The sequence below is a fragment of the Heterodontus francisci genome, chromosome 12 (assembly GCF_036365525.1).
Source record: "Heterodontus francisci isolate sHetFra1 chromosome 12, sHetFra1.hap1, whole genome shotgun sequence".
In the NCBI taxonomy this organism is placed as follows: domain Eukaryota; kingdom Metazoa; phylum Chordata; class Chondrichthyes; order Heterodontiformes; family Heterodontidae; genus Heterodontus; species Heterodontus francisci.
Genome location: NC_090382.1, coordinates 92,670,425 through 92,695,263, shown reverse-complemented (window position 1 = coordinate 92,695,263; position 24,839 = coordinate 92,670,425). Strand labels below are relative to the sequence as shown.

At 41.5% G+C, this 24,839-nt stretch overlaps 2 protein-coding genes across 8 annotated transcripts in view; one reads left to right on the top strand and one right to left on the bottom strand.

Moving 5' to 3' along the window:
- rars1 (arginyl-tRNA synthetase 1) overlaps positions 1–9,803 on the top strand; it is a 60,763-nt gene extending 50,960 nt beyond the window's left edge. For both annotated transcript variants that reach the window (XM_068043866.1, XM_068043865.1), the window contains 5 exons: positions 3,292–3,401; positions 4,079–4,184; positions 5,320–5,492; positions 8,361–8,608; positions 9,606–9,803. In XM_068043866.1, the coding sequence (XP_067899967.1) occupies positions 3,292–3,401; positions 4,079–4,184; positions 5,320–5,492; positions 8,361–8,608; positions 9,606–9,715 (747 nt within the window). In that variant the 3' untranslated portion in view covers positions 9,716–9,803. The remainder of the gene's footprint in view (positions 1–3,291; positions 3,402–4,078; positions 4,185–5,319; positions 5,493–8,360; positions 8,609–9,605) is intronic.
- Positions 9,804–10,272: 469 nt separating this feature from the next.
- Positions 10,273–24,839, bottom strand: part of si:dkeyp-23e4.3 (rho GTPase-activating protein 7) — a 190,296-nt gene continuing 175,729 nt past the window's right edge. For 4 of the 6 annotated variants that reach the window (XM_068043859.1, XM_068043860.1, XM_068043862.1 and 1 more), the window contains 6 exons: positions 24,184–24,397; positions 23,257–23,371; positions 22,340–22,552; positions 18,355–18,572; positions 15,097–15,270; positions 10,273–12,780 (listed from right to left, as the gene is read on the bottom strand). In XM_068043859.1, the coding sequence (XP_067899960.1) occupies positions 12,663–12,780; positions 15,097–15,270; positions 18,355–18,572; positions 22,340–22,552; positions 23,257–23,371; positions 24,184–24,397 (1,052 nt within the window). In that variant the 3' untranslated portion in view covers positions 10,273–12,662. The other 2 variants (XM_068043864.1, XM_068043861.1) reach the window with 2 other exon arrangements.

Here is a 24,839-nt window from a genome sequence, read left to right as displayed (position 1 = left end):
TTTAATGCATTTTCCCAATCTACCTCAGCCAATTTGCCCCTCATAATTTCCTTTGTTCAAATTTAACACCCTGGCTTCAGATTGAACTTCCTTACTTTCAAACTTAGTGTAAAATTCGATCATATTATTGTCACTCATCCTTAAAGGTTCTTTTACAACAAGATTATTAATTAGCCCTTTCCCATTACATAATACTAGATCTAAAATAGCCTGTTCTCTAGTCAGTTCCTCAACAGACTGCTGTCAAAAACCATCCCTAACACACTCCAGAAACTCGTGCTCATTAGATTTAACCAGTCTTTGTGCGGATTGGCATCACCCATAATTACTGTATTACCCATGCTTCTCTAATCTCTTGATTAATACCATTCCCCACACTACCACTACTGTCTGGTGGCCTCTTAACAACTCCTACCAATGTTTGCTGCCCCTTGCTGTTTCTTAGCTCCACCCAAACAGATTCCACATTTTGTTCTTCCGATCTGCGATCCTCCCTTACTAATGTACTGATCCCATCCCTTATTATCAGCGCAACACCCCCTCCTTTTCCTTTTTTCCTGTCCTTCCTAAATGTTGAATATCCTTGAATATTCAGTTGCCAGTCTTGGTCACCCTGTAGCCACGTTTCCGTAATGGAAATGAGATCATACCCATTTACCTCTATTTGTGCCTTTAAATCATCTACCTTGTTGTGAATGCTGCATGCATTCAGGTAGAGTGCCCTTAACCTTGTCGTCTTGTAATTATTCTGCATTCTAAACCTCGTAGATGCTTGCCTTTGTTTCGCCTGCTTTCTAATGTCGCTTGCTACTTTGCTACCACCTGTTACCAGCTTTACATCCTTCCAGTTTGAGCTACCCCTCTGGTTCCCATCCCCCTGACAAGCTAGTTTAAACCCTCCCCAACAGCACCAGCAAATATTGCTATGTGGATATTAGGTCCGGTCCTGTTAAGGTGTTTCCTGTCCATCTTGTACAGGTCCCACCTGCCCCAGAACCGGTCTCAGTGTTTCAAAAAGCAGATGCCTTCCCTCCTACACCAATTCTCCAGCCTCTTGTTCAATCAATCAATCAATCCTCCTATTCCTATGCTCACTAGCACGTGGCACTGGGAGTAATCCTGAGATTAGTGCTCTTGAGGTCCTGCTTTTTAATTTCCTTCCTAACTCCCTAAAATCTGCTTTCAGGACCTCATTCCTCTTCCTGCCTGTGTCATTGGTATCATTGTGGACCAAGACCTCTGGCTGTTCACCCTCCCCCAGAAGGATGTCCTGCAGCCCCTCTGTGACATTCTTGACCCTGCCACCAGGGAGGCAACATATCATCCTGAAGTTACGTTTACTGCCGCAGAAACACCTGTTTGATCCCCTATCACTGTTGCTCTTCCACTTCTGAGCAGCTGAGTCACCATTGGTGCCATGGACTTTGGTCTGGCTTCACTCTCCTGAGGAACCATCACCCTCACCAATGTCCAAAATGGAAAACCCATTAGCAAGCAAGTTAGATTCAGGGGATTCCTGCACTGCCAGCCTGGTTCTCCTAGACTGCCTGGCGGTCACCCATTCCCTCTCTGCCTGCATGCTCCTAACCTGCAGTGTGGCCGCCTCCCTAAACATGCTATCCACGTAGTCCACAATAGTGACTCCAGCCGCTGCTTGAGTTCCGAAATCAGGAACTCAAGCTTCTGCAGTCGGTGACACTTCCTGCAGGTATGTTCATCTAGGACACGTGGTGTGTGCATGACTTCCCACAGATCGCAGGATGTATATTCCACTTGGCTGAGTTGACCTGCTATACCATAACTCTCAAAACTATTTAGAGTCAGAGCCGTACAGCAGAGAAACAGGCCCTTCGGCCCACCGTGTCCATGCCAACCATAATACCTATCGAAACTAATCCCACCTGCCTGCATTAATTCCATATCCCTCTATGCCTTGCTGATTCAGGTACCTGTCCAGATGCCTCTTAAATGTCACTACTGTTCCTGCCTCCACCACCTCCTCACGCAGCTCATTCCAAATACCCACTATTCTTTGTGTGAAAAATCTACCCCTTTGATCCCCTTTAAACCTCCTCCCTCTCACCTTAAATCTATGCCCTCTAGTTTTAGTCACCCCTACCATGGGAAACAGACTCTGGCTATCTACCCTATCTATGCCTGTCATAATTTTATATACCTCTATCATGTCCCCTCTCAGCCTCCTTCGCTCCAGGGAAAACAGACCCAGCCTATCCAATCTCTCTTTATAACTCAAGCCCTCCAAACCAGGCAACATCCTTGTGAATCTTTTCTGCACCCTCTCTAGCTTAATCACATCTTTCCTGTAGTGTGGCGACCAGAACTGCACACAGTACTCCAAATGTGGCCTAACCAACGTTATGTACAACTGTAACATGACGTCCCAACTCTTGTACTCAATGCCTTGGCCGATGAAGGCAAGCATGCCATACGCCTTCTTCACCACCCTGTCTACCTGTGTTGCCGCTTTCAGGGAACTATGTACTTACAGTTGGAATTAGAATAACATCAATTGCTCACCAATTAGCTTTTTCCCCTGTACCGAAGAGAGAGGCAGCCACTGGAGGCTGAAAAAAGGTAGAAGAAAGAAAGAAAGAAAGGAGCCCCTCCCTCGCACACCAAACTCCCACTTTACACTCTGTGCACTCGGAGTAGCTCTCCGTGCAGACAAATTTATTTTCTCTCTCAATTTATAGTTCCCCTCCTTACTGAGCTCCCTTCTTCAAGCCAAAAGACTTGCAGGTTGATAGGTAAATTGGCCATTATAAATTGTCACTAGTGTAGGTAGGTGGTAGGGAAATATAGGGACAGGTGGGGATGTTTGGTGGGAATGTGGGATTAGTGTAGGATTAGTGTAAATGGGTGGTTGATGTTCGGCACAGACTCGGTGGGCCGAAGGGCCTGTTTCAGTGCTGTATCTCTAATCTAATCTAATCTTCACACTCTGTGCCCTCCAGCAGCACTGAGAGCCCCTGTATTTATGTTCCTTGTAAACAATGCTGTGTCAGTCCTGCTAGAACTCAGAAACCAGTTTAAGTTAGCTACCTAATTAACTAGCTACAGCTACTCTGAGAACTTGCATATCCCTGTTTAAAACTGTAAGAAACCTAACTTGCCTCTTAAACAGTAATTTCAATTAATTGCTAAATGTAAACAAAACAAAAACTAAACTTCAGAGAAATTAACCCTCACAATCCACTCACTTACCATACCCACACTCTGTGCCGTCCAGCAGCACTATGACTCTGATTAGGTGTTTTCCTTCTATCCCAGAGTGTCCACTTCCAGACAGTCTTTGCTGCAGCTCAGATGATTGGCTGGTATGACCCCAAGAAGATCAGAGTGGAGCACACTGGGTTTGGCGTGGTGTTAGGTGAAGATAAGTAAGTGCTGTTAATTCCTGTTTTCATAGTGTTCTGCCATAGATTGATCATTTTAATAAGTATTGAATTATGATTCTCCTCCTAAATCCTTGTATTATACTGATGTTTTTAAAAGGAGTTTGGAGCCTCTAACAATTGTGTAGTGGGGTAGCACACTGTCCTTTCACCTCTCAGAACTGAGGTTAAGTTCTTCTCAGACAAACAGTGAAAGTCTGCTCTTTCTACACAATATAAGGGTCTGATGTGGAGTGAGTTTAGCCCCTTTCAAATCCAGGACCCAAAGGTGCAATTCAGGACAAATTGGCTGTCGCATGCAGAAGGGCAACAAAACTGGCTGATGTGGACAGAAGTTGAAAAATCTGTACTGGTACAGAAGTGAAGGTAGCCTTTAGACAATGGAGTGCCACTGCTCAGGCAATAGGGAGAACTTTAATGTTGCCTGCAGTGGATGACAACTAGAAAAACATTTAAATCCCCATCACTCATAAGCATAGTTACAAAAAATTCACTGTTCTCGCTGCCCAACAACAGCCATAACACAATCCTGGGTTCTTACAGATTTCTTGGAGCTAGGAAGATTAGAGTAATGATTGGGTCATCTGTGTTTTGACCAATAACAAAAGAACATGTGGAAATCTTTTTCAATGTCAGCATTTTATTTTGACATTTGTTCACAGAAAGAAGTTCAAAACCAGGGCAGGTGAAACTGTGCGATTGGCTGACCTACTGGAAGAGGGTCTGAAAAGATCAATGGATAAATTGTTGGCAAAGGAACGAGACAAGGTAATGACTTTTAGTTACACCGTAGTCTTTGTTACTTGTTTTTTTTTACGGTTTCTCCTAACCTTAAAAGAAAAGAAGCATGTGGAAAGCTGGTATGAGATTCTTTGTTCAATGTTTTAAATAAATGACAGGGAAGGTTAGCACGAATCATATTTGAGTCGTGTGCTGTAGGAAAAATACACTTCAGATTACAGCAACTTATATTTATTAGGCACCTTCAGTGTAGGAAAATATCCCCAGGTTTTGCACAGTTGTGTATTCAGACAAAATTGACACCAAGCCAAAGAGGTAGATATTAGGATGGGTGACCAAAAGCTTGCTTAAAGCAGTAGGTTTTAAGGTGGGTTTAAAGGAGGAGAAAAAGGTGTAGAGCTAAGCGGTTTAAGGAAGAAATTAGGGCCTAGAAGTCTGAAGTTATGGCTGTCAGTGGTGGGGCGAATGGAATGGAAGTGATGCACCAAAGTGTGTGTGGAGAAAATTACAAAGTTAGGGAAAGGCAAGACCATTGAGGGTTTTTTTAAAGAAATAATCAGGTCAGTTACTGTCAGTGAAGAGTAGTCAAGTTAATGTTTTGGATCTTTCATCAGAGCTGGAAAAAAATTAAAGCTGAGCAGTAGTTAAAAAGGAACGCAACAAAGGAAGGGAGCGGAAAAGGAGGAAAAAAGTCACATATGATAAAGGTAGTAGAATGACCAGTGAAGTACTTAAAATGGAAAACGGGAGAAGACTAAACGGCTGAAGAGATATTAGCATGAGACCATAAGAAGGAGCGTAATAAAAAATTAAAGACATTTAATAGAGAATCTGTGAATGGGGTAGCAGGGGTTGTAAGGCAGGTCTGAAGTAGAAATCAGCATGGCTTGGTAAAGTGGAAAAGAATGCAGCAAGAATGTTGGTTTGATTTTCTTTTTCTTAAGCTATTTGATAATGTTCCAATTTGCTAGCCCATCTATTCATGGGCTGAATGGCCTCCTGTACTGTAAATTTCTGTGATCCTTGGTAATGGTATGGGCCAGTGTTGAAGATCACAGATTTGCAGTGTCTCAGGTACCTCATTTGATTAGGATGTGCAAATCTGTTCACATTAAATACAACTGTTATTCAAAATGTTTTTGTTTTTGCCTTCCTGTTGTAGGTTTTGACGCCTGATGAGCTTAAGGCAGCAAAAGAGGCTGTTGCATTTGGTTGTATTAAATATGCTGACCTTTCTCATAATAGGACTAATGACTATATCTTCTCCTTCGACAAAATGTTGGATGACAGGGGAAACACAGCAGCCTATTTGCTGTACGCTTTCACTAGAATCAGGTGAGACACCTCTGTGGAAAAGTTACGCTCTATAGGATGCAGTAATGTTTGTGAACATACTACTGTAGTTCCTCACATTTTCAAATGTCCTTTGTCAATGAGCAACTCAGTGGAACAGCAGTTTGTATAATTACTATGTTGTGCCACAATAGTATTAGTGTACACATCCATGTCCATGTTCGAGAAATCTATTGAGTTCTTACTGACCCCAAAACCAAATCCTTCCCCAGAGGAAAGAAAAATGGTAAATTGCCATCTCACACCTTTTTTGCAGCCTGCATTAGCAAAGGCTAAAGTGTGGTACGGGGGACCTAAAGACGTAAAAATGGGGAGAGGGATGCAAATCTTCGGTAGAATTTTATGCCCCCCCACCCCAAACGGGCAGGTTGGTGGCGGGTTTTGGGGTGGGGGGGAACCTTCTTGACCTACTCCCGCCTCTGCTGCCATTTTATGTGGGGCGGCGGTGGCGGCGGGAAATAGCTCGCCTGCCAAGGCCCTTAAGTGACCAATTGACAGCCACCACGGGGATTTTATCATTGGCAGGCGGGTGGCCCAGGCCTGAGAAAAGCTGCCTGACAAAAGTAGGCCTTCCTTCTGATGGCCTGGGAGGGGGTCCTCCTGATTGGGCACCCTGTGTCTGACGGAAGGCCGCCCCCGATGCCCCCCCACCCCAACCCCAATCAATCATCCCTGCGAGGCCCCAAAAACATACCTCTTTTCCGAGCCGTCCTTCCTCTTCATCTTGAAACTGCTCCTGGTGACGCTGCTGACTAAGAGCTGCCAGCAGCTTCGTTAGGGGGGGAATTTCTGCCTCAGTGAGGTGCGAGTCCCTCCTAAGACCCATTAAGGGCCTGGTGACTGTAAAATCTGGTCTTCCACTGGCTGCCGTCCAACAAGTGCAAAATTCTGGCCCTTGTCTTATTTGGCCATTTGAGAAATGGAGAGATCTCGGCCTCCAGATAATTTATTTGCAAGATAAATCTGAATATGTCTTATGAATGAAATACCTTTGTGTTTTAAAAAGTATAATAGCATTTGAAGCTTCAGTACCAAGTTGATGCCACTAGAGGTTCTCAGCAAGCTGTAAAAAAGTTAGCCATAAGTGGATGTTCATTCCCTTCTCTTCGCCCACATTACAGAAACTCAAGACAATAAATCACAAGCATTTATCTGAAGACTGAACTATTATAAACAGCAATCTAAACTAACCAATTACAACAGCTCTTCAGTTGCAATAACACATACAACTTTTTACCCACTTCAATCTATAGTAGTAGTGATATCTCCTTTTTATTTCTGCCTTGAAAAATATATGTTTCGAAAATACAGTGAGAGGCCATTAGATACAGTATTTATTTAAACATCTGTTGACTGTGGTATCAAGGTGCCTTTGTAAAATTGAAGTCATGGCGAAAACTACCTTGCTCAAAAGAAGATGGCTATGGTTGATGGAAGCTAATCATCACAGCCCTAGGCCATTGCTGCAGGAGGTCCTCAGGGCAGTCTCCAAGGCCCAACCATCTTCAGCTGCTTCATCAGTGACCTACCCGCCATTATAAGCTCAGAAGTTGGGATGTTGTCTCATCACTGCACAGTGTTCCGTTCCATTCACGACTTCTCAGATAATGAAGCAGATAATTTGACAGCACCTGCCAAGCCCGGCCTAGAAGGACAAGGGCAGTAAGTGCAGGGGAACACCTCTACCTCCATGTTCCCCTCCTGACATGGAAAAATATCAGTTCCATTGTCGTTGCTGGGTAAGAATCCTGAAACTCCCTATTTAGCAGCATTGTGGGAGTATTTGCACCACATGGACTATAGGGGTTTGAGATGGCAGCTTGCCACCACCTTTGGGGGCAGGCCTTGTCAGTGACATCCACCTCATGAACAAATTTAAAAAAACTGCAGATCTGGAATATTGTGTTGCTGCAATACTAGAGTTCAACCACTAGAGACCCCCATTAAACCATGGAAATCAGTTTCCAACACTACTTAGCTCATTGGTTCTTTGCTGGAGTAGCCAAAAACTAATCCTTCAGTCCTAGGTCTTCCCCATTTAATATATTTATCCAATTTTGCCTTGTGATATCCTGGTCTCTGTCCTCCTCCCTATGTCAAAGCATTTCATGGTCTGACAGTATCCCTAACATCCCCCTATCTGACTATTTTTGGTAAGCATTTTTAATTGATGACCCTTCACTTGCAGCCCTATCGAATCCATCATCTTAGCCTTCTCTGCTGCAATAACAATAGTCCCAGTAAGCTTTGGAAATTGACCTTGGGAGAATCAGATAACATTGATGATTCAAATTTCCTTGCAAGTTCAGTCACAGGATGTCAATCAAGATATATGCATCAGTGGTAATTCTCCTCTCTATGCTTTTACTGCCTTTGCTTGGTGGAGCACATGGAGGAATTAAAATGTGGAGGATATATTGTGTTTATAGGAATTAAACTTGTTGCACTATAGGGTGGAAAGGAGCAAGCTTCCCTACACAGCTAGTTTCTTGAGCAAACTCTCAGGAGAGGAGAGAGCTAGTGAATATCTGGTTACAGAATGTCCTGCTTTTGAGAATAGGTACCTTACTGCAGTTTTCTTCATGGAACAATAGTATGGAAAACCACAAACCTTTTGAAATGACTGGTTGGAATGTTGTTTTTATAGCATTCATTGGTCTGAATCCAACCCATACTTACTCTGGAAGTCTCTCCTTTTTCCACTCCTAACTGGAATGAGTTCAGAAAAGTCACATTGATGGTGTAGTGCATCCCAGGGGGGAAAAATCTATGGATTTCTGTTTGCAGTGGATTGAAGATGATGTAAACTGTAGGCGCAATCTCCACTTAAAACATGACAATCCTTTGCAGGTCCATAAGTCGACTTGCAAACATAGATGATGCAACCCTGCAGAAAGCAGCTGAAGAAACAGCCATCGTGCTGAATCATGAGAAGGAATGGAAGTTAGGCAAATGCATTCTGCGATTCCCAGAAATCATTCACAAAATCCTGGATGACCTATACCTCCATACCCTCTGCGACTATCTCTTTGAACTGGCCACAACCTTCACAGAGTTTTACGACAACTGTTACTGTGTAGAGAAGGACAGGCAGACAGGTGAGTCAAACTTCATTTCTGCACATTAACAGCAAAGGACGATGCAGAGTTCCTATTTAAAAATGTCAGAGGACAACTGTAATCAATGTCAGCAAAATGCCCAGGATGTCCCAAAGCACTTCACACAGCTAATGAATTATTTTTAAAAATGTAGTCACTCTTGTGTAGGTAAATATACACAGTAAGGTCTTATAAACAGCAATGAGATAAATGACAAGCCAATCTGTTTTGATGGTGAAAATTGAGAGAGAACTCCTCTACTGTGAACAGTGGTGTGGAATCTCTACCTACTTGAACAGACAGATGTGACCTTTCATCAGTGCCCCATCTGAAAGGCAACATGCATGACACTGTGGCGCTTGTTATAAAGTATTGGCTTACATTATGTACTGAAGTGGGACATTCTGGCTCAGAGGTGAGCATCGCCAATGGAGCTAAACTGCCTAGTTGTGATGCGTGAGATCTGAAAATGCAAACACAGGTCTTAAGTATTTTGCACACCAGGGTTCGGAAATGAATATGAAAATGATTTGTGTTTAAGTCTCATCCTTAATTTAAGGGGGCCTGTTAAGTAAAATTCCTATAAATAACACCTGTTTATAAATTGGATGTAAATAAGGCTCAATCTTATCCGAGTGTGGTGGCAGTTTCAGACTGAGCCCAGTATTGGTCAGCCTAAAAGAAAACCATTTTACTTTACCTGGATTTGCAAGTCATTTGTTGTGGGAAATGTCCAGTTCCTTTTGCTCTACAACATAAAGCAGCTTGTGTTGTAATAAAACAGAAGAGCAAGGCTCCAAATTAGTTCAGTAGTGCTTTTCTGAATTTGGATTTGAAAGTGTATTTTTCTTTTTAAAAAAGTCTTGCTCAAAGGACTATTTAGATTATATTTAAGGATCTAAATGCAAGATTGTACCTGCTGCCTTGTTTCTTGCTTTCACGTTTTCTGTTGGTAATTTCCAACTTCCTCCTAAAAATCTTATTTGATTTGTTTTAGGTGAAGTTGTCAAAGTGAACATGTGGCGGATGTTGCTGTGTGATGCCACTGCTGCTGTCATGGCAAGGAGTTTTGCTATCCTGGGCCTCAAACCTGTTCAAAGGATGTAACTTTGTGCTTTGCCTTTTCATAGCAACTGCTACAGCAGCAAATTTTTGATGCTGTGTAATATATCAAATAAAAATTTTAAGTGAAGAACATGTGTTTATTATGTATATTGGGGGCAATTTGACCCTGATACTTGCTGGAAGCACACCCTGTAAAAGTGGTGATAAACACAATCCTCAATATTTATCTGCTACATATGAAGGACAACATGAACTGTAGCTGCACCAGTCTTTACATTTTCTTATAAACTTGGCAGCTCTTTCACATCTTTTTCTGATGTTACAGAGTAACGAGTACCAGTCACATTTATCAGCCACTTTTCACAGGAAACAGAAGTGATTACTTTCTAGCAGAATTCTAGAAACTGGCGCCTCGAATGTTGTACAAGCCTATGGTGCAAGTGTAAGGTAGAACAAACTGCTCCAGCAGCATTGAGAAAAAAAAGATGGCTGCTTGTTTTTGTCACATTAAGATTAAATTACAAGAGGCAATGGAGCACACTGGGCTACATTTCACTGTACAAGGAAAAGAAGATACAGGCAGTACTTTTACATCTTTAATAAGTAGTATAATAAACTGATGGACATTTTGGATGAGTTTTTTGAAGATGCAGTAAATATATTTACATAATGAAAGTACAAAATGTATAGATGCACATAAATAGATCAAATTGTAATTTGATTTCCTTAATCTTGGCAATAAGTAATAAAATCAGAAATAGTACACTTAACATAAATATCTGTAGTTAATGTTTTGGCAATCCAGCATCTTGAAAGACAGGTCTTATACCAAGATTCAGCAGCTGCATAGAAATCAAAATGATTGCCAGCTCAGTATCCATGAACTTATCAGGAGTAATATCTTGTACATCTTGTATAAGTAAAACAATATAAAATATAGAATTGATAATTCATGTTAAAAGGAATAAGGATTAATTACTAATTGTGCAGATGATGCAATTAGTTTACCAGCCACCATCTATGAAGCTTGCTGGCCTGTGTTATTTCAAACTGTAATCACTCTTTTGCCATATTTTTAGACTGGAGCAGGGAAACACTAGGGGTAGTTTTAGCTTTGGAAATATCAGAATATGTTAAAATTACCCAAGTGTGTCCTGTGTAATATTGATTAGTAAACACCAGCAGAGCACAGAACCAGTCAGGCATAGTGGGGTAGATGCAAGGTATTTGTAATTCTTTTATAAGATCAGTTGTTTATTTGACATTCAGGCTTGCCCTTTGCTATCTTGTCTGAATCTTGTAGTTCTACTTATAAATTCCCCAATAATTTTCACATTGCTAAAATAGGAGAGGAAGGCCCTTCTGTCTTTCCCCTTGCTCTTAGACTCTCTTGCCACTAAGAGTCAATTGTGGTCACTCTAGCTTATACAAAAGTAAAGCAATTCAATACATTTACACTATACTGTAGAGAATAAGAGCCGACACAAGACCTCCAGTATATAAACAAGTAACCAGACCATCAGAAGTCATACAATTTAGAAGCTTAAAACAACCAGTTTGAAAACTTTGTTTCAATAATGTCAGATGTTCTGCAAAACAATGAAATTCTCATTATTTTAATTTGACCCATTAACTTGCTCAGCATAAATGAAATCTTTCTTCCCCAATCTTGCTCAAAAGCTCGTTTTTCCCTTTTACAAATGTTGACCAGTTTGTTGATTTTCATGATTCTCACTTCCTGTTAAAAATTTAATTCAAAAAGTATTGACTATGCTATTAACTTGAAATAAGACAGTGGCATATTCATTTTGGCCATTGTTGCAAATTGAGTTTGCCAAGACCTAGAGGGTAAGTATCTGAAATGGGGGAGGTCTACATATTACTATTAGAAGTTGCACTGCAAGGTTAAAATTGGTGCTCTGCAGTTTTTGTGCCCATATCACAAGTCTGCTCATCTTCCATGGGGTAGTGATAGCTTTTGAATTAAAAAAAAATTGGGCTCTGGGCCCATTGTTGCTCATCCAACATTAAAATTTGGTCAAAACAAAATGAGAAAAGCATGAAGTTAATGGTTAAGATTAGCTGACCCTTCACACTGCTATCTTCCCCATTTACACAGAATAAAAGAAGGGGATTTGCATCATTTGTCAATTTCGTGGGAAGTTTTGATAATCAGGTGACAATGTTGATTTTTTTTTCTATGAAGTGGCACATAATTACATCATCAATTGAGGAAAATCATTTTGTAAGTAGAGTGCTTTTAATACCTTTGCATTTTGTTGACCAACAATGCAGAGGTTAAAAAAAATCTAAACCAACACATCACAGGCAACCTTCTTAGCTAAACCTATTGAAGAGAAGCCAGAGATCCTAAAAGCTAAGTAAGTTATTAAACATCTTTGCATAGCTTGGAAGACAACCGTGTTCTGAGTCCATAAAGAAAGTCTGGGCCTCTGTTGTTACAGATGCCTCCCTTTCCCACTGCTGAGATGTTGAACTCCTGGTGGAGTTCGGGATGGTGGCTGGCTGTTGTCACTCATTGCAACTGGCAGCTTGCCAGTGGAATACTAGGCCTCGCTGTCACTTTTGGCCAGCCTCCTACCGCAGGAGCTAAAATTCCCCCTCTAATGTCAAAATATGTTGAAGAAATGCTTGTAAATGGAAAGCACAACTTGTAGGCATTTGGCGAGATTCAAACATAATTTAGACAGCAATATTCACAATCATACTCCAAGCAGATGTTGGTTAGTATTTTCAGAAGCCACCCGTCCTTCCTCAAAACTGAGTTTAACGCGCATCTTTCTCCCAACTCCATATCAAATCATAAGCAGAGTGAATTTGATTTGGATGTTTTTTTCTTTCCCTTTGCTTTCCCCCCCCCCCACTACCCCAAACCCATCAGTCATTACCATTACAGTTGCTGATGAACGACACAAAAACATTGTTGCGTTGATCAAAACACTCATTGTGCAATTAAACTGCATGACTTTCAAATTTTTGTTTCTCGTAATTCAGCATCAGATGCTGTGAAGGAGTCTCTAATCTTGAGGAGTTCAGCAGCACAGCGATAGCCAAATACTTTGTTGTACCATTCTGGAGTTCGTCCTCTGCAAGAAACCGGAGCAACAGACCAAGAGTATGAAGCTTTGTATCTGGCTCACAATGTAATTTTTAGTTCTTGCACAACTGTAATTTACATTTACGTAACACCTTTAACGTAGTAAAATGTTTCAAGGTACAATATATTGGGGAAGTTGCAAACTATTGTTTGTATGCCCATTTTTCAATTGGAAGACAGATGCACGGAGACCAATCGAGTATTGTTGGAAGAAAGCTGCAGGAAGATATCAATGAGCTGGTCAGTTGGGCAGAAGAATGGAATTCAATCCAGAGAAATGTGAGGTTTTGCATTTTGGGAGGTGCAACAAGGCAAGGGAATGCACAACATATATTTAGCACCTTTAACGTAAAACATTCTAAGGCGCTTTACAGGAGGGTTAGAAAAATATGATACCGAGCCACAAAAGGAGATATTAGGTCAGATGACCAAAAGCTTGGCTACCAGTAGTGCAGCGATTAAAATCAGGGCTGCACACGAGGCCAGAATTAGAGGAGTGCAGATATCTTGGAGGGTTGTTTGGCTGGAGGAGATTAGAGATAGGCAAGGGAGAGTCCATGGAGGGATTTGAAAACAAGGATGAGAATTTTAAAATCAAGGGGCGGCGCAGTGGTTAGCACCGCAGCCTCACAGCTCCAGCGATCCAGGTTCCATTCTGGGTCCTGCCTGTGTGGAGTTTGCAAGTTCTCCCTGTGTCTGCATGGGTTTGCTCCGGTTTCCTCCCACAGCCAAAAAAAGACTTGCAGGTTGATAGGTAAATTGGCCATTATAAATTGCCCCTACTATAGGTAGATGGTAGGGAAATATAGGGACAGGTGAGGATGTGGTAGAAATATGGGATTAGTGTAGGATTAGTATAAATGGGTGGTTAATGGTCGGCACAGACTCGGTGGGCCGAAGGGCCTGTTTCAGTGCTGTGTCACTAAATCATGTTGCTTGACCGGGAGCCAATGTAGGTCAGCGAGCACAGGGTGATAGGAGAACGGGACTTGATGCGAGTTAAAACATGGCTAGAGTTTGGGACGACCTCAAGTTTACGGACAGTAGGATGTGGGAGACCAGCCAGGAATGTATTGGAATAGTCATGTCCAGAGATAACAAAAGCATGAATGAGGATTTCAGCAGATGAGCTGAGACAGAGGTGAAGTTGGGCAATGCTACAGGAGGTGAGATTAAGTGATCTTAGTGATGGTATGAATTAAATCTGAAGCTCATTTTGGGGTCAAATGTGACACCAAGGTTGCAAACAGACTGGCTTAATCTCAGATTGTTGCTGGGAGTGGAATGGAGGCAGTAGCTCAAGAACACAATAAAAGGGAGGATACTGTGTAGTGTGGAGGTACAGAGGGACCTTGAAGTGTATGGCCACGGATCCTTAAAAAGGTAGCAGATAGTCCATAAGGTGGCATATGGCATGCTTTCTTTTATTAGCCGAGGCATAGAATACAAGAGCAGGGAGACTATGCTAGAAATGTATATAACATGAGTTGGACCACAGCTTGAGCACCGTGTACAATTCTGGTAACCACATTAGGAAAGATGTGATTGCACTGGAGAGAGTGCAGAGGAGATTTGAGGATGTTGCCAGGATTGCAAAAATTTAGCTAGGGTTGGTTAGGGTAGTGTCATTTTCCTTGGAGCCGAAGAGGCTGAGTAGTGATTTAATTGAGATGCATAAAATTATGAGGGACCTAGATAGAATACATGGTCGTCCCTACTTATTCAAACAGGGGTCAAAAACCAGATTTACAGTAAGTAGCAGAAGGATTAGAGCAGAGATGAGGAAACATTTTTTCACCCGGGGGTGGGGGGGAAGTTGGTGGGGGGGGGGGGGAAGTTGGTAGGGAGTTGGAACAGACTGCCTGACGGTGGTACAAGCAACTCTAATCCTTGTACAATTACTTTAAATTTGGTTTTTGACCCCTCTGCTAAGGTAAATAAGTCATCCCTATTTATTTTCTCCAGGTCCCTCAATCATATACACCTCAATACCCCTCAGCCTCTGATATTCCAAGGAAAACAATGCCACATTTAAAAAGTACTTGGATTAGGCTGGGTGGCTTGTCGTTGATGGGCATGGACACAATGGGCCGAATGACCTCATTCTGTGACGTACATTTTCTATGATTCTATGGTCTCATGTCTTATCATGAGCAATACTCATATACATGTTAAAATTGATGTAATATAAATACCATAACACAAATTCTAATAAAATCATTACACATTAAAGGAAAAGAGCTCCCTTAGAATCTCTTAATAGCTCATCGGCATCCAGTTAACTCTCTGAACCCTTTCCATTTACCTTGTGTCTATTCGACAGATGAGAGAGAGCTTGGATTTTGATGCTCCAGCTGGTTCGATGAGATATTGGGATGTGATCACATTTGCTTGTACTCCTAGTAAAGGAACTTCTTTGGCATCCACAAAAGTGGCAGCTAATACACACATTCCTGTTTGAGTGTCTGTGTGCCAAACCCTGGCAGAAAATAAAACCAGTTAAAATACCATTTAGAACTGGCATAGCACATCAGAAACTCAACCACACTCGAGCTTTATACAAAATTTTGCAAATTTATCTCCATTTTTGCTTATTTATCAATGCATTTGATTTGCTAATCCAAAGGAACAGAACAGCACATTTAAATAATTTTATTTACACACATTTTTAACCTTCTGAAAAAAGCACATGCTGTTGCACATCAGATCAGTGATTGTGCCTGACTTTTAATTTTGCTCACATAATGGTACCAAGAGTAGAAAGGGTTATTTGAGTGATTAGGAACCAAACAATAAATTATTGAATCGAGTCAGGGAAAGGGATGCTTAATGGCAAATGAGTGGGCATTCTGGAATCCTTGAGGAATTCACAGATAGCATCCTTGGGATAGTTTCTGCTGCTGGCACAATTGACAATTCCAGCACAAATACTGCTCATTTTGAAAAGTGTTTTCCCATTTCCATATGTCCAAATGCAAAATGAGCCATGAACCAGTGCAATCAGGCAAAACAAAATTTTATTTAAAGTTAATTCTGATTAGAACAACTGAAAATAGTTCATCACAAAAAAACATTTTTAAATTGGTGTCAATCCACCATTTGAGTGACCCAATTTTAAATTCACTTCTATAAAATATATAAAACTATTTCCTAGTTAGATGGGCTAATCAGTTCCTTAGTAAGTTAAAACAAAAATCACCTTGAAAGGCTTTTAAAACATACCTTTTATTATCCTTCCACCCAAAAGCACCAGCTAAATTTTTTTTAAAGTCTCCCCAAATAAGCACAATTAGCGGAATCTCCCAATGGTGATTAATTCACCCTGGATTGTGGCCGCTTTTGTGGGCAGGACCTGCTTCCAGCACGATGGTTTCTAACACTAGTGAAAAATTTCATGGAAACTGCAGGCTCTTATGTTTCATTCATATCACAGAAGCTTTGTACATTGTTCTTATTAGGTTTCTTGCTTCGGAACACATTTGGTGGCACTTTTGAGAGCAATGAATTTGAAGTGTCTCCTTTCCAGTCCATTTCCTTGGATTTCTTTACAGTTTCTTATTGCATTGAATAGTCAGGGCTTCAGACTACTAATGCTAGCAAGTACTTTAAATAAATGTGCTGTTCTTATCTGCTGACTTCATTATGAATGAGTTTCTAGTTTTAAAAAAAATTCTGAGCTAAGGTGGAACATTATTCATGCTTTTGTTATCTCTGGACTTGACTATTTCAATGCAGTCCTGGCCAGCGTCCCACTTGCTACCCTCTGTAAACCTGAAATCATCCAAAACTCTGCTGACCATGTACTATTCACCCATCACTGCTGTGCTCACTGACTTACATTGATTGAGGGGTTGCTTAATGATTTTAAAATTCTCATCTTTATTTTCAAATCCCTCCATGGCCTCGCCCCTCCCCATCTCTGGAACCTCAAGTCCCATAATCCTCTGCTTTAATTCTGGCCTCAAGCAATCCCGATTTTAAATCACTCCATCATTGGCAGCCGTGCCTTCGGCTGCCAGGGCCCCAAGCTCTGGAATTCCTTCCCTAACCTTCTCCACCTCGCTACCTCTCTTTCCTCAGTTATGATGCTCCATAAAACAAAAGAACAAAGAAAATTACAGCACAGGAACAGGCCCTTCGGCCCTCCAAGCCTGCGCCAATCCAGATCCTCTATCTAAACATGTCGCCTATTTTCTAAGGGTTTGTGTCTCTTTGCTTCCTGCCCATTCATGTATCTGTCTAGATACATCTTAAAAGACGCTATCGTGCCCGCGTCTACCACCTCCGCTGGCAACGCGTTCAAGGCACCCACCACCCTCTGCGTAAAGAACTTTCCACGCATATCCCCCCTAAACTTTTCCCCTCTCACTTTGAACTCGTGACCCCTAGTAATTGAATCCCCCACTCTGGGGAAAAAGCTTCTTGCTATCCACCCTGTCTATACCTCTCATGATTTTGTACACCACAATCAGGCCCCCCCTCAACCTCCGTCTTTCTAATGAAAATAATCCTAATCTACTCAACCTCTCTTCATAGCTAGCGCCCTCCATACCAGGCAACATCCTGGTGAACCTCCTCTGCACCCTCTCCAAAGCATCTACATCCTTTTGGTAATGTGGCGACCAGAACTGCACACAGTATTCCAAATGTGGCCGAACTAAAGTCTTATACAACTGTAACATGACCTGCCAACCCTTGTACTCAATACCCCGTCTGATGAAGGAAAGCATGCATGCCGTATGCCTTCTTGACCACTCTATTGACCTCCGTTGCCACCTTCAGGGAACAATGGACCTGAACACCCAAATCTCTCTGTACATCAATTTTCCCCAGGACTTTTCCATTTACCTCTTTTACTAAGCTTTTGTTGCTCAATGTCAAATTTTGTTTAATAATGTTCCTGTGCAGCACCTTGGGATGTTAATAACGCCTCTTTCACCGAATAAAAGTACAAGTTGTTGTTAAGTACATCACAGCAAGTACTGTGTAATATCTGGAGCCATTTTCCCCTAAAATGGCAGCACCTCAGCATTGTATATCAATTCAAAATATATGGTAAAATGTTTTACATCTTGTCCTAGTTGTGGAATCCAGATGGTGCCATGACCTGCAACACTCTCCCTTTTACTCAGATGTTCCAATACAGACTTAGCTATCACCTCCTGACTGAGGGCTGTTGCAGGGTGCAGTGGTCTATGAGAAGACTGTAGGCTGCTCCATTGTAATGGCATGGCAAATTCTGCAGATTTTTTTGTGCTGTTAATAACCAATTGTTCATATTTTATGGAGTCGTCTCCTTCAATCCAGTTGCCTGTGACTGAACCATCACTTAATACAGATAACAGCAGAGCAAAATAGAAATCAAGGGAAGGTGAAAAAACAGGCAGAACATGGTCGCTTGTGTAGTGAACAATTTTGCAAATCAGGTTTTCTGTGACAGCAGTGCCTGCAGTTCTGAAGTCTGGGAAAAGGATTTTCTCTTTCAGGAAACTACTAAAATGTATATTTTTACAACAAGGTCAGTGCAAGTTTTACATTTTGCGATTCAACCCTTGTTGCTTACCTCAAAACTGTATAATCTCTGGCTGGGTGTGGGAATGTACTACTGGTGGTGTAATGATATATCTCAGTCTCATCATCCAGAGTTTCAATGACCTTTGACTGAAGGAGGTCTTTTTCCCAAAGGTGATGTTTCCTAAGCAAATGCTTCAGGATCTTCTCTGGTGGCTTTTCCACCTCAGTGGATACTTTCCACAGCCGCAAGGGATGAATGTCATCAACCTGAAAATATAGATCAATGAAAGTATCAATGTACTACTAAAGCGTGTCTTTAGCTCTAAAATGATCGCCGCTTATGTCAAAAGGGATCAAGGAAGACACAGAGAAAGCTCGAACAGGGTACTGAGTTTGGATGATCAGCCATGATCGTATTGACTGGCTATAAAAACACACACACACACGCAAAAGATTCCAACAGGCAGTTTTGTTCGTTCCTTCCGCACTTCCTCCTCGCCTCAGACAGTAACATTCTAACTTGAAGTCCATCAATGTCAAACAACATTAAATCTGTCATGCTGATGTATGGCTCAGAGGTAAGGTTTTTGACTCTGATCAAGAAAGGAAGTTTCATGATCTTGTTGCGCTCTTGCAAGGAGAAATTATGAACTATAAAATGAACTTATGATACAAACCCAAAATGACACTTTTCCTACAAAACAAAATGGAGTTGAGGGGTCAGGTAACACTATCCTTTACTGCTAGTACACATGGAAACTGCAAGAACTCTGAGCCAATCTTCATATTGACAAGCCTTGGAGAAGGCATTAAAATGTAAACGACTCATTGCGTTAATGGCTACTTCTCGCCAATAAATTGGGTTAACAATGGCATTGCAGATTTGGTGGGTGGAATTTAATGCTGGTGACGGGGGTCTCGATGTCGGGGGAAAGCGAGGCAGCGATCCCCTTATCGCCTCTTGTAAGGAATATCTGCCGAATTTAGTGCCAGTCACGCAGTTGACAGTAGTGGGCCTTCCATAGGATTTAGGACCCTGTCACCATAAGTCCTGGCCTTGCAGAGCTGACCGCCAATCAGAGGCTGGTGGCTGCTGTTGTAGCTGCAGTGACCAAACAATGAGGAGTGCTGCTGCAACCAGGCTTAAGGTAGTTCAGGGCGGGAGGGGTCTTGTGGGGTGGGGGTCGATGCCAGGTCCCTCATTCAGGCACTAAATGCCTTTGAACGAGGGACAACCTCCCAGCCCCCGCAGCCGGGAAGCATGCAATGCTTCCAGTATGTGACAGGTCCGCCGGCCACATGGGTTATCATGGCTGCAGTGGGAAGAGGCCCTTAATTAGGGATTAAGTACCTAGTTAAGGGCCTCAATTGGCGGTGGGGGGAGGAGGCCGTTCACAAGCCTTCCTGCCTGGACTAAACTTTGACAGAGGCGGGATGGTGGCAGGCTCCCTCCACCCAATTTTATGCTCTCCCCGCCCCCAAAACTGCCACGGGGAGAGCTTGAAATTCCACTCAGTGACTTCAAACTCAAAGAGTATGGATGTTAAGGATGGAATGAAAATGAGCGACACCCAGACACCATTGTCTAACAATGGCCTTACCATGAGACACCATTTATGGAAACATTGGGAGAGAAACTAGGTTTCTGATAAGGAGTTTTAAGAGACATACTGTGCAGACAAAGCCAGAAGGAGGAGGAGGAGAGATTCATTTATGCTAAAGAGACAGGACCCTGCCTAAAAACACCATCTTTGAATGACATATAGACAGCGATTGGAGTTTGGCCTTGAACTCCCTACCTGAGAAATTATACCAGGATTTTGCCAGTGACCTTTGGCTAGGATATAACAAAAGCAGTCTGCAGTAGTGCATCAGTCTTCCCAAACTTCCCAAATCTTTCAATGAGCGAGAGTAAAGAATACAGACCTGCACCATTTCAAATCCTCACCCCGGGGACACACAAGTTAAACAGAAGGCACTTTTAAACCATCAGAGAGCTAAATGCATTTTATCTTTTAATCTCTATTGTGTGTGTAGGTGCGTGTGTGCCTGCACGCGCATGCGAGACTGGGTGAAGTTGTGTACATTTTTGGGTGTTGTATAAAACATTTATCTTCCTTTTAAACTTACAAGAAAACCTGTCATTTGTCTGTTCATTGACCATTAAAATACTCAGAATAAATTTTTTTTTAAGAAAACACTGTCTTCGCTCAGTTGAGAGGTGAAAAGGGGAGAAACCTCCCAACAACTCCCACCTGTCTAACAATTTCCAGTCAGTTCGCCATTAGTTTTTTTTTAAAACCGTAATCCAAGTAGAAATATACGGTCACATCATCCCAAGATTAGAAAAAGGAATCTCCGACTGATTGCCTGTTCCCAATCTTTATATATTAATTGAAAGTGCAAATGTATATTTGTCAGATGAAGACAACATTGAGCTCAGCCCCCCACAGTCAGATACTTCCATGACCTGGGACTGAATCCATTCAAGACTGATCGGATAAGTCTGTGGCGTCAAAACTCCCAAGTGAAATGAACCAGAGGCATTCTTAGCCAAATCCTGGCATAAAACTGGCTATCATTCAGTATAAATTATCAGCTTATTCCACGAGACCACAAGGATTTGAATGGTATACTAGTGAAGTATGGATGCAGCAGAAGTTAGTTTCAGCCAACATTGTATTGTCAGAACAGTTAGCTTTAACTGCTGACCTGGGATTATTCACGGTTGGCTTGAGCAGGATAAAATTTCATTCAATGTGTATTTTTATAAAAGCTAAAAGGAAAGAACGGAAATAGGCACAGATGCCAAAATTATGTTTTCCAACTAAAGGCAAAAGTACCAAGTATCTTTTTACCTGGCATGAATTAAAGTATTAAACATTTCACAGTAGAAGTTATCAGAATTAGCCTGTTTGTGCACTCATACATCATCATATCAAACACAGTTGCCAGATGGCAAAGACCAATAATTGACATTTTAATGAAAACAGTTTCACCAAAATGAAAACCGGACTAATGATGCTTAAAAGTAGTGCTAACAAAGGACTTGTGAAATTATTGATCCAATGTGTCACTGTTCAAGTGAGGGAATAATCAAAGACAATTATTTTGCAGTGCTGTTGTAGGAGAATTAAGCAACCCATCCCAGGTTATTGCAAAGATGTGACAAACAGCAATTGCCTTAACAAGTGAGACTGACTGGATAACGCCACAATTAATTCACAAGTGGCTTATAGTCACCTCACAAATGGAAATATTTGTTGTGTAACACTGCTATCTGCAACATCAAAGCTCATCATGCTGTCTCTTATATCTTTTCCTACTTATGGTCGTGCCTCTCCCATCTGGATAACCTCCCCCAGTCATACAACTGCCCCCTTCTAAAAATTTCTATTCCTTTGACTCTGGCCTTGTGCATTTATCTGTCTCGCCTCACATTTGGCACCTGTACCTTTAGCCATACATTCTGGAATCCCAACGCAAAACTCACTAGCTTATTCTCATCCCATAAGGCCATCTTTCATACCCACCACATTGACCAAACTTTTGGTCACCTCACTCAAAGATCTTTTTTGACTCAGCATCTATTTTCTGATTACAACTCTGAAGTGCTTTATGACATTTACATTAGCAAAAAAATATAGCAGCAGGCATAGGCCATTCAGCCCATCTAGGCTACTTTGCCATTCAACAAGACCATGGCTGAATTCTACCTTCCTACACTATCCCCATATCCCTGGATTCCCTTATTATCCAAAACTCTATCAATCCACAACTTAAATGTACTCAAAAACTGAGCATGCACAGCTTCCTGAGGCAGAGAATTCCAAAGGATCATAACCCTTTGAATGAAGAGATTTCTCCTCGTCTCTGTCCTGAATGGCTGACCCCTTATTCTGAGACTATGATCCCTAGTTGTAGACTCTCCAGCCAGCAGATAATCTCTCCAGCATTCACCCTTAAGAATTTTGTGTGTTTCAGTCAAAAAGGTACGATATCGATAGACTCAAGTTGTTGTTGTCATTGGTTACCTTTTTGTATGCGATTTCTGCATGTTCTACACTGGAGCAGCTGATCCAGCCTTTAAATTTCTCTTTCGCCTCCTTCAGCAGGCTCTGTAAGGAGCTGTGTAGTGCAGCCTTGACATTAAAATACCACACAGAGTTGTTCAGATCATCGCAGTCAGAAGGAAAGTCATGGTTGATGGACAAGCTCCGGCATTGCTCTGCCCATTGCTCAGGAATCTGGAAGAAAGAAAATACCAGTAATTGTCATTACCTAAATTACTTCATTAAAGATAAATGCTCAATGACAGGAAAAGGAAAAGATCAACGGGGAAAGATAAGTAATTTAATCAAATTACTCTGACTTTCCTCTGTATCCATTTCTAAATATGTACAGGTACGTTTAGAAAATTGGGCAATGCATTCACCTTGGCATGCATTGAAAAGGGCACAGGCAAGGCTAGTTGAAAAATTCCAGAACTAGTTCATTTCCTGCCATATATGGATCCAGAAAGAAAGCACCTCCATATACAATGACTCTCACACCATAGAGATTCATCCATGGCTTAATTAAGTCTATCATTGCACAGCAATACAAGAGGAGGAAAAAAAAAATGATGTTATTTGCTTAGAGTTCATGCTCCAGTGATTAGATAGGAGCTTTTATCAGGCCAAGGAAGCAGATTCCTTGTAGCTTGTAAGAGCAATTTCTTGTAACAAGATTTTTGCTCTGCATTGACTGAACCTTTATTTGTATTGAACTAGATTTTTGCTTCAGCTTAATTGTTTTGAAATTTTAAAAAATCACAACTTTGTTTTATGAATGAAACATATACAATTCATAAACATTTCTGAGGAAATGGTAAACAGTAATTGAATTGAGAATTAAGTTTACAAATCAGTACTGGTTAGCAAAAGGGTAACAGTCTACAGAAGGCTATTACCAGGAAGAGATTTGCACACTCTGCAATCATGTGGGCCAGTCCCTGTGTGGCAGCGAGGTTTTCACTCAGGTCCCTCTGGTCAGGTTTCCCCAGACTGTACTTCCTCTGGCTCACCCTAGGCAAATGAGAACAAAAAAAATAACTATCTAAATCGCTATCTAGTTGGCTACTGTTATTCATTGAGCACAAGCTGCATGTAACATTTATTCCAGGGACACTATCTGGCAACATTCCTGTACCCTAGCATAGAACCATAGCTATCAGGAGACGATAAGCAGCTAGTCTGCAGCCTGGGTTTCTGGATGACTTCACTTTGAAGGTTTAAAACCCAAGCTTGAGAAATAAAAGAGCAGCTTTATCTGTAATTATAAGTTCAAAGCTGCCCCTCTCCACAGGAGATAAACTAACATTCCCTCTTAAGGGTGACTGCATTCAACGTGTATTACAAATTGGGACTCAACCAGGCCTGCTGTGTCATTGCATGAACCACAGCCCATTGTACAATCCAGTTAGTTGCTGTAATCTTGGGCCAACCGAATAATGTAGTACTCCTGAGCTTATGCAATGATTTAATTGGGAGATAAATATTTTTGAAATTAAAGAGATGTGATATAGTAAAGACTGATATTGTATTTTACAATTGTTCCCATTCTGCCTGCCCATCCACATCCTTTCTGATTTTACAGTACCGAACTATCCTAACCTAAAAAGGTGACTAGGTAGCAGGCCCTTGCCATTGCTGCCCCTTAAACGGTAATTAATCAGTCAATTGTCTACAAAGAGAAAATCCATGTTCTTCTGTTATGCATTATGCATCTTTCATACATGCACAGGTGCAGAAACTTCTCTTATTTCCAAAGCTTTCACTAGTGTTTCCCTGACCTGCGAGGAGTTAAAGTTCCCATTTATACAAAGCCTAAAACCTACCTTGAGGTAGTGCTTTCCCTTCTTAGGGTATTGAGATGGAAGAGGGATGGAGCCAGGCAGACTGCAAGGTTAGTTGGCGTCATTTGATTCTCATTGACACAAGCCACGACATCACAGAGAAAGAAGAGGAGAGTCTGCAGAGCTTCACGATTTTCATCTGGAAGGAGCAGAATGGCTGACTGCACCGCAGGAAGTTGCTGGTCTGTTGGCAGAACTGTAGAAAAGGAGAGAGAAACAAGTCAAAGTAGGATTGATAAAGATAATAAACAAACAGCCATTTCTTGCACACAGGTATACAGGTAGATTAAATCAACTTTACAAAACACCCACTGAGCAAAACATTTATAGAATTTTGCAGCAGAGAAGGAGGCCATTCAGCCCCATCACACCCGAGCTGGCTCTCTGGAAAAAGGGATCACGCTTGTAGCTCTATTTTGTTCCATATATTCATCCATTTTTCTTTCAAAAGATGTTATGACTTCTGTTTCCACCACTGTTTTTGGTAGAATATTCTATATTCTACAACCTGTGTAAAAATAATCCCCTTTCTTTTTGGTGATCTTGTATGCCTACCTAGTCTTTTTACAAAAAGTACAAGTAACCTCCTTAAACCACCAAATATTCAACTACAATGTACATAGTAATCTCTTTTATAG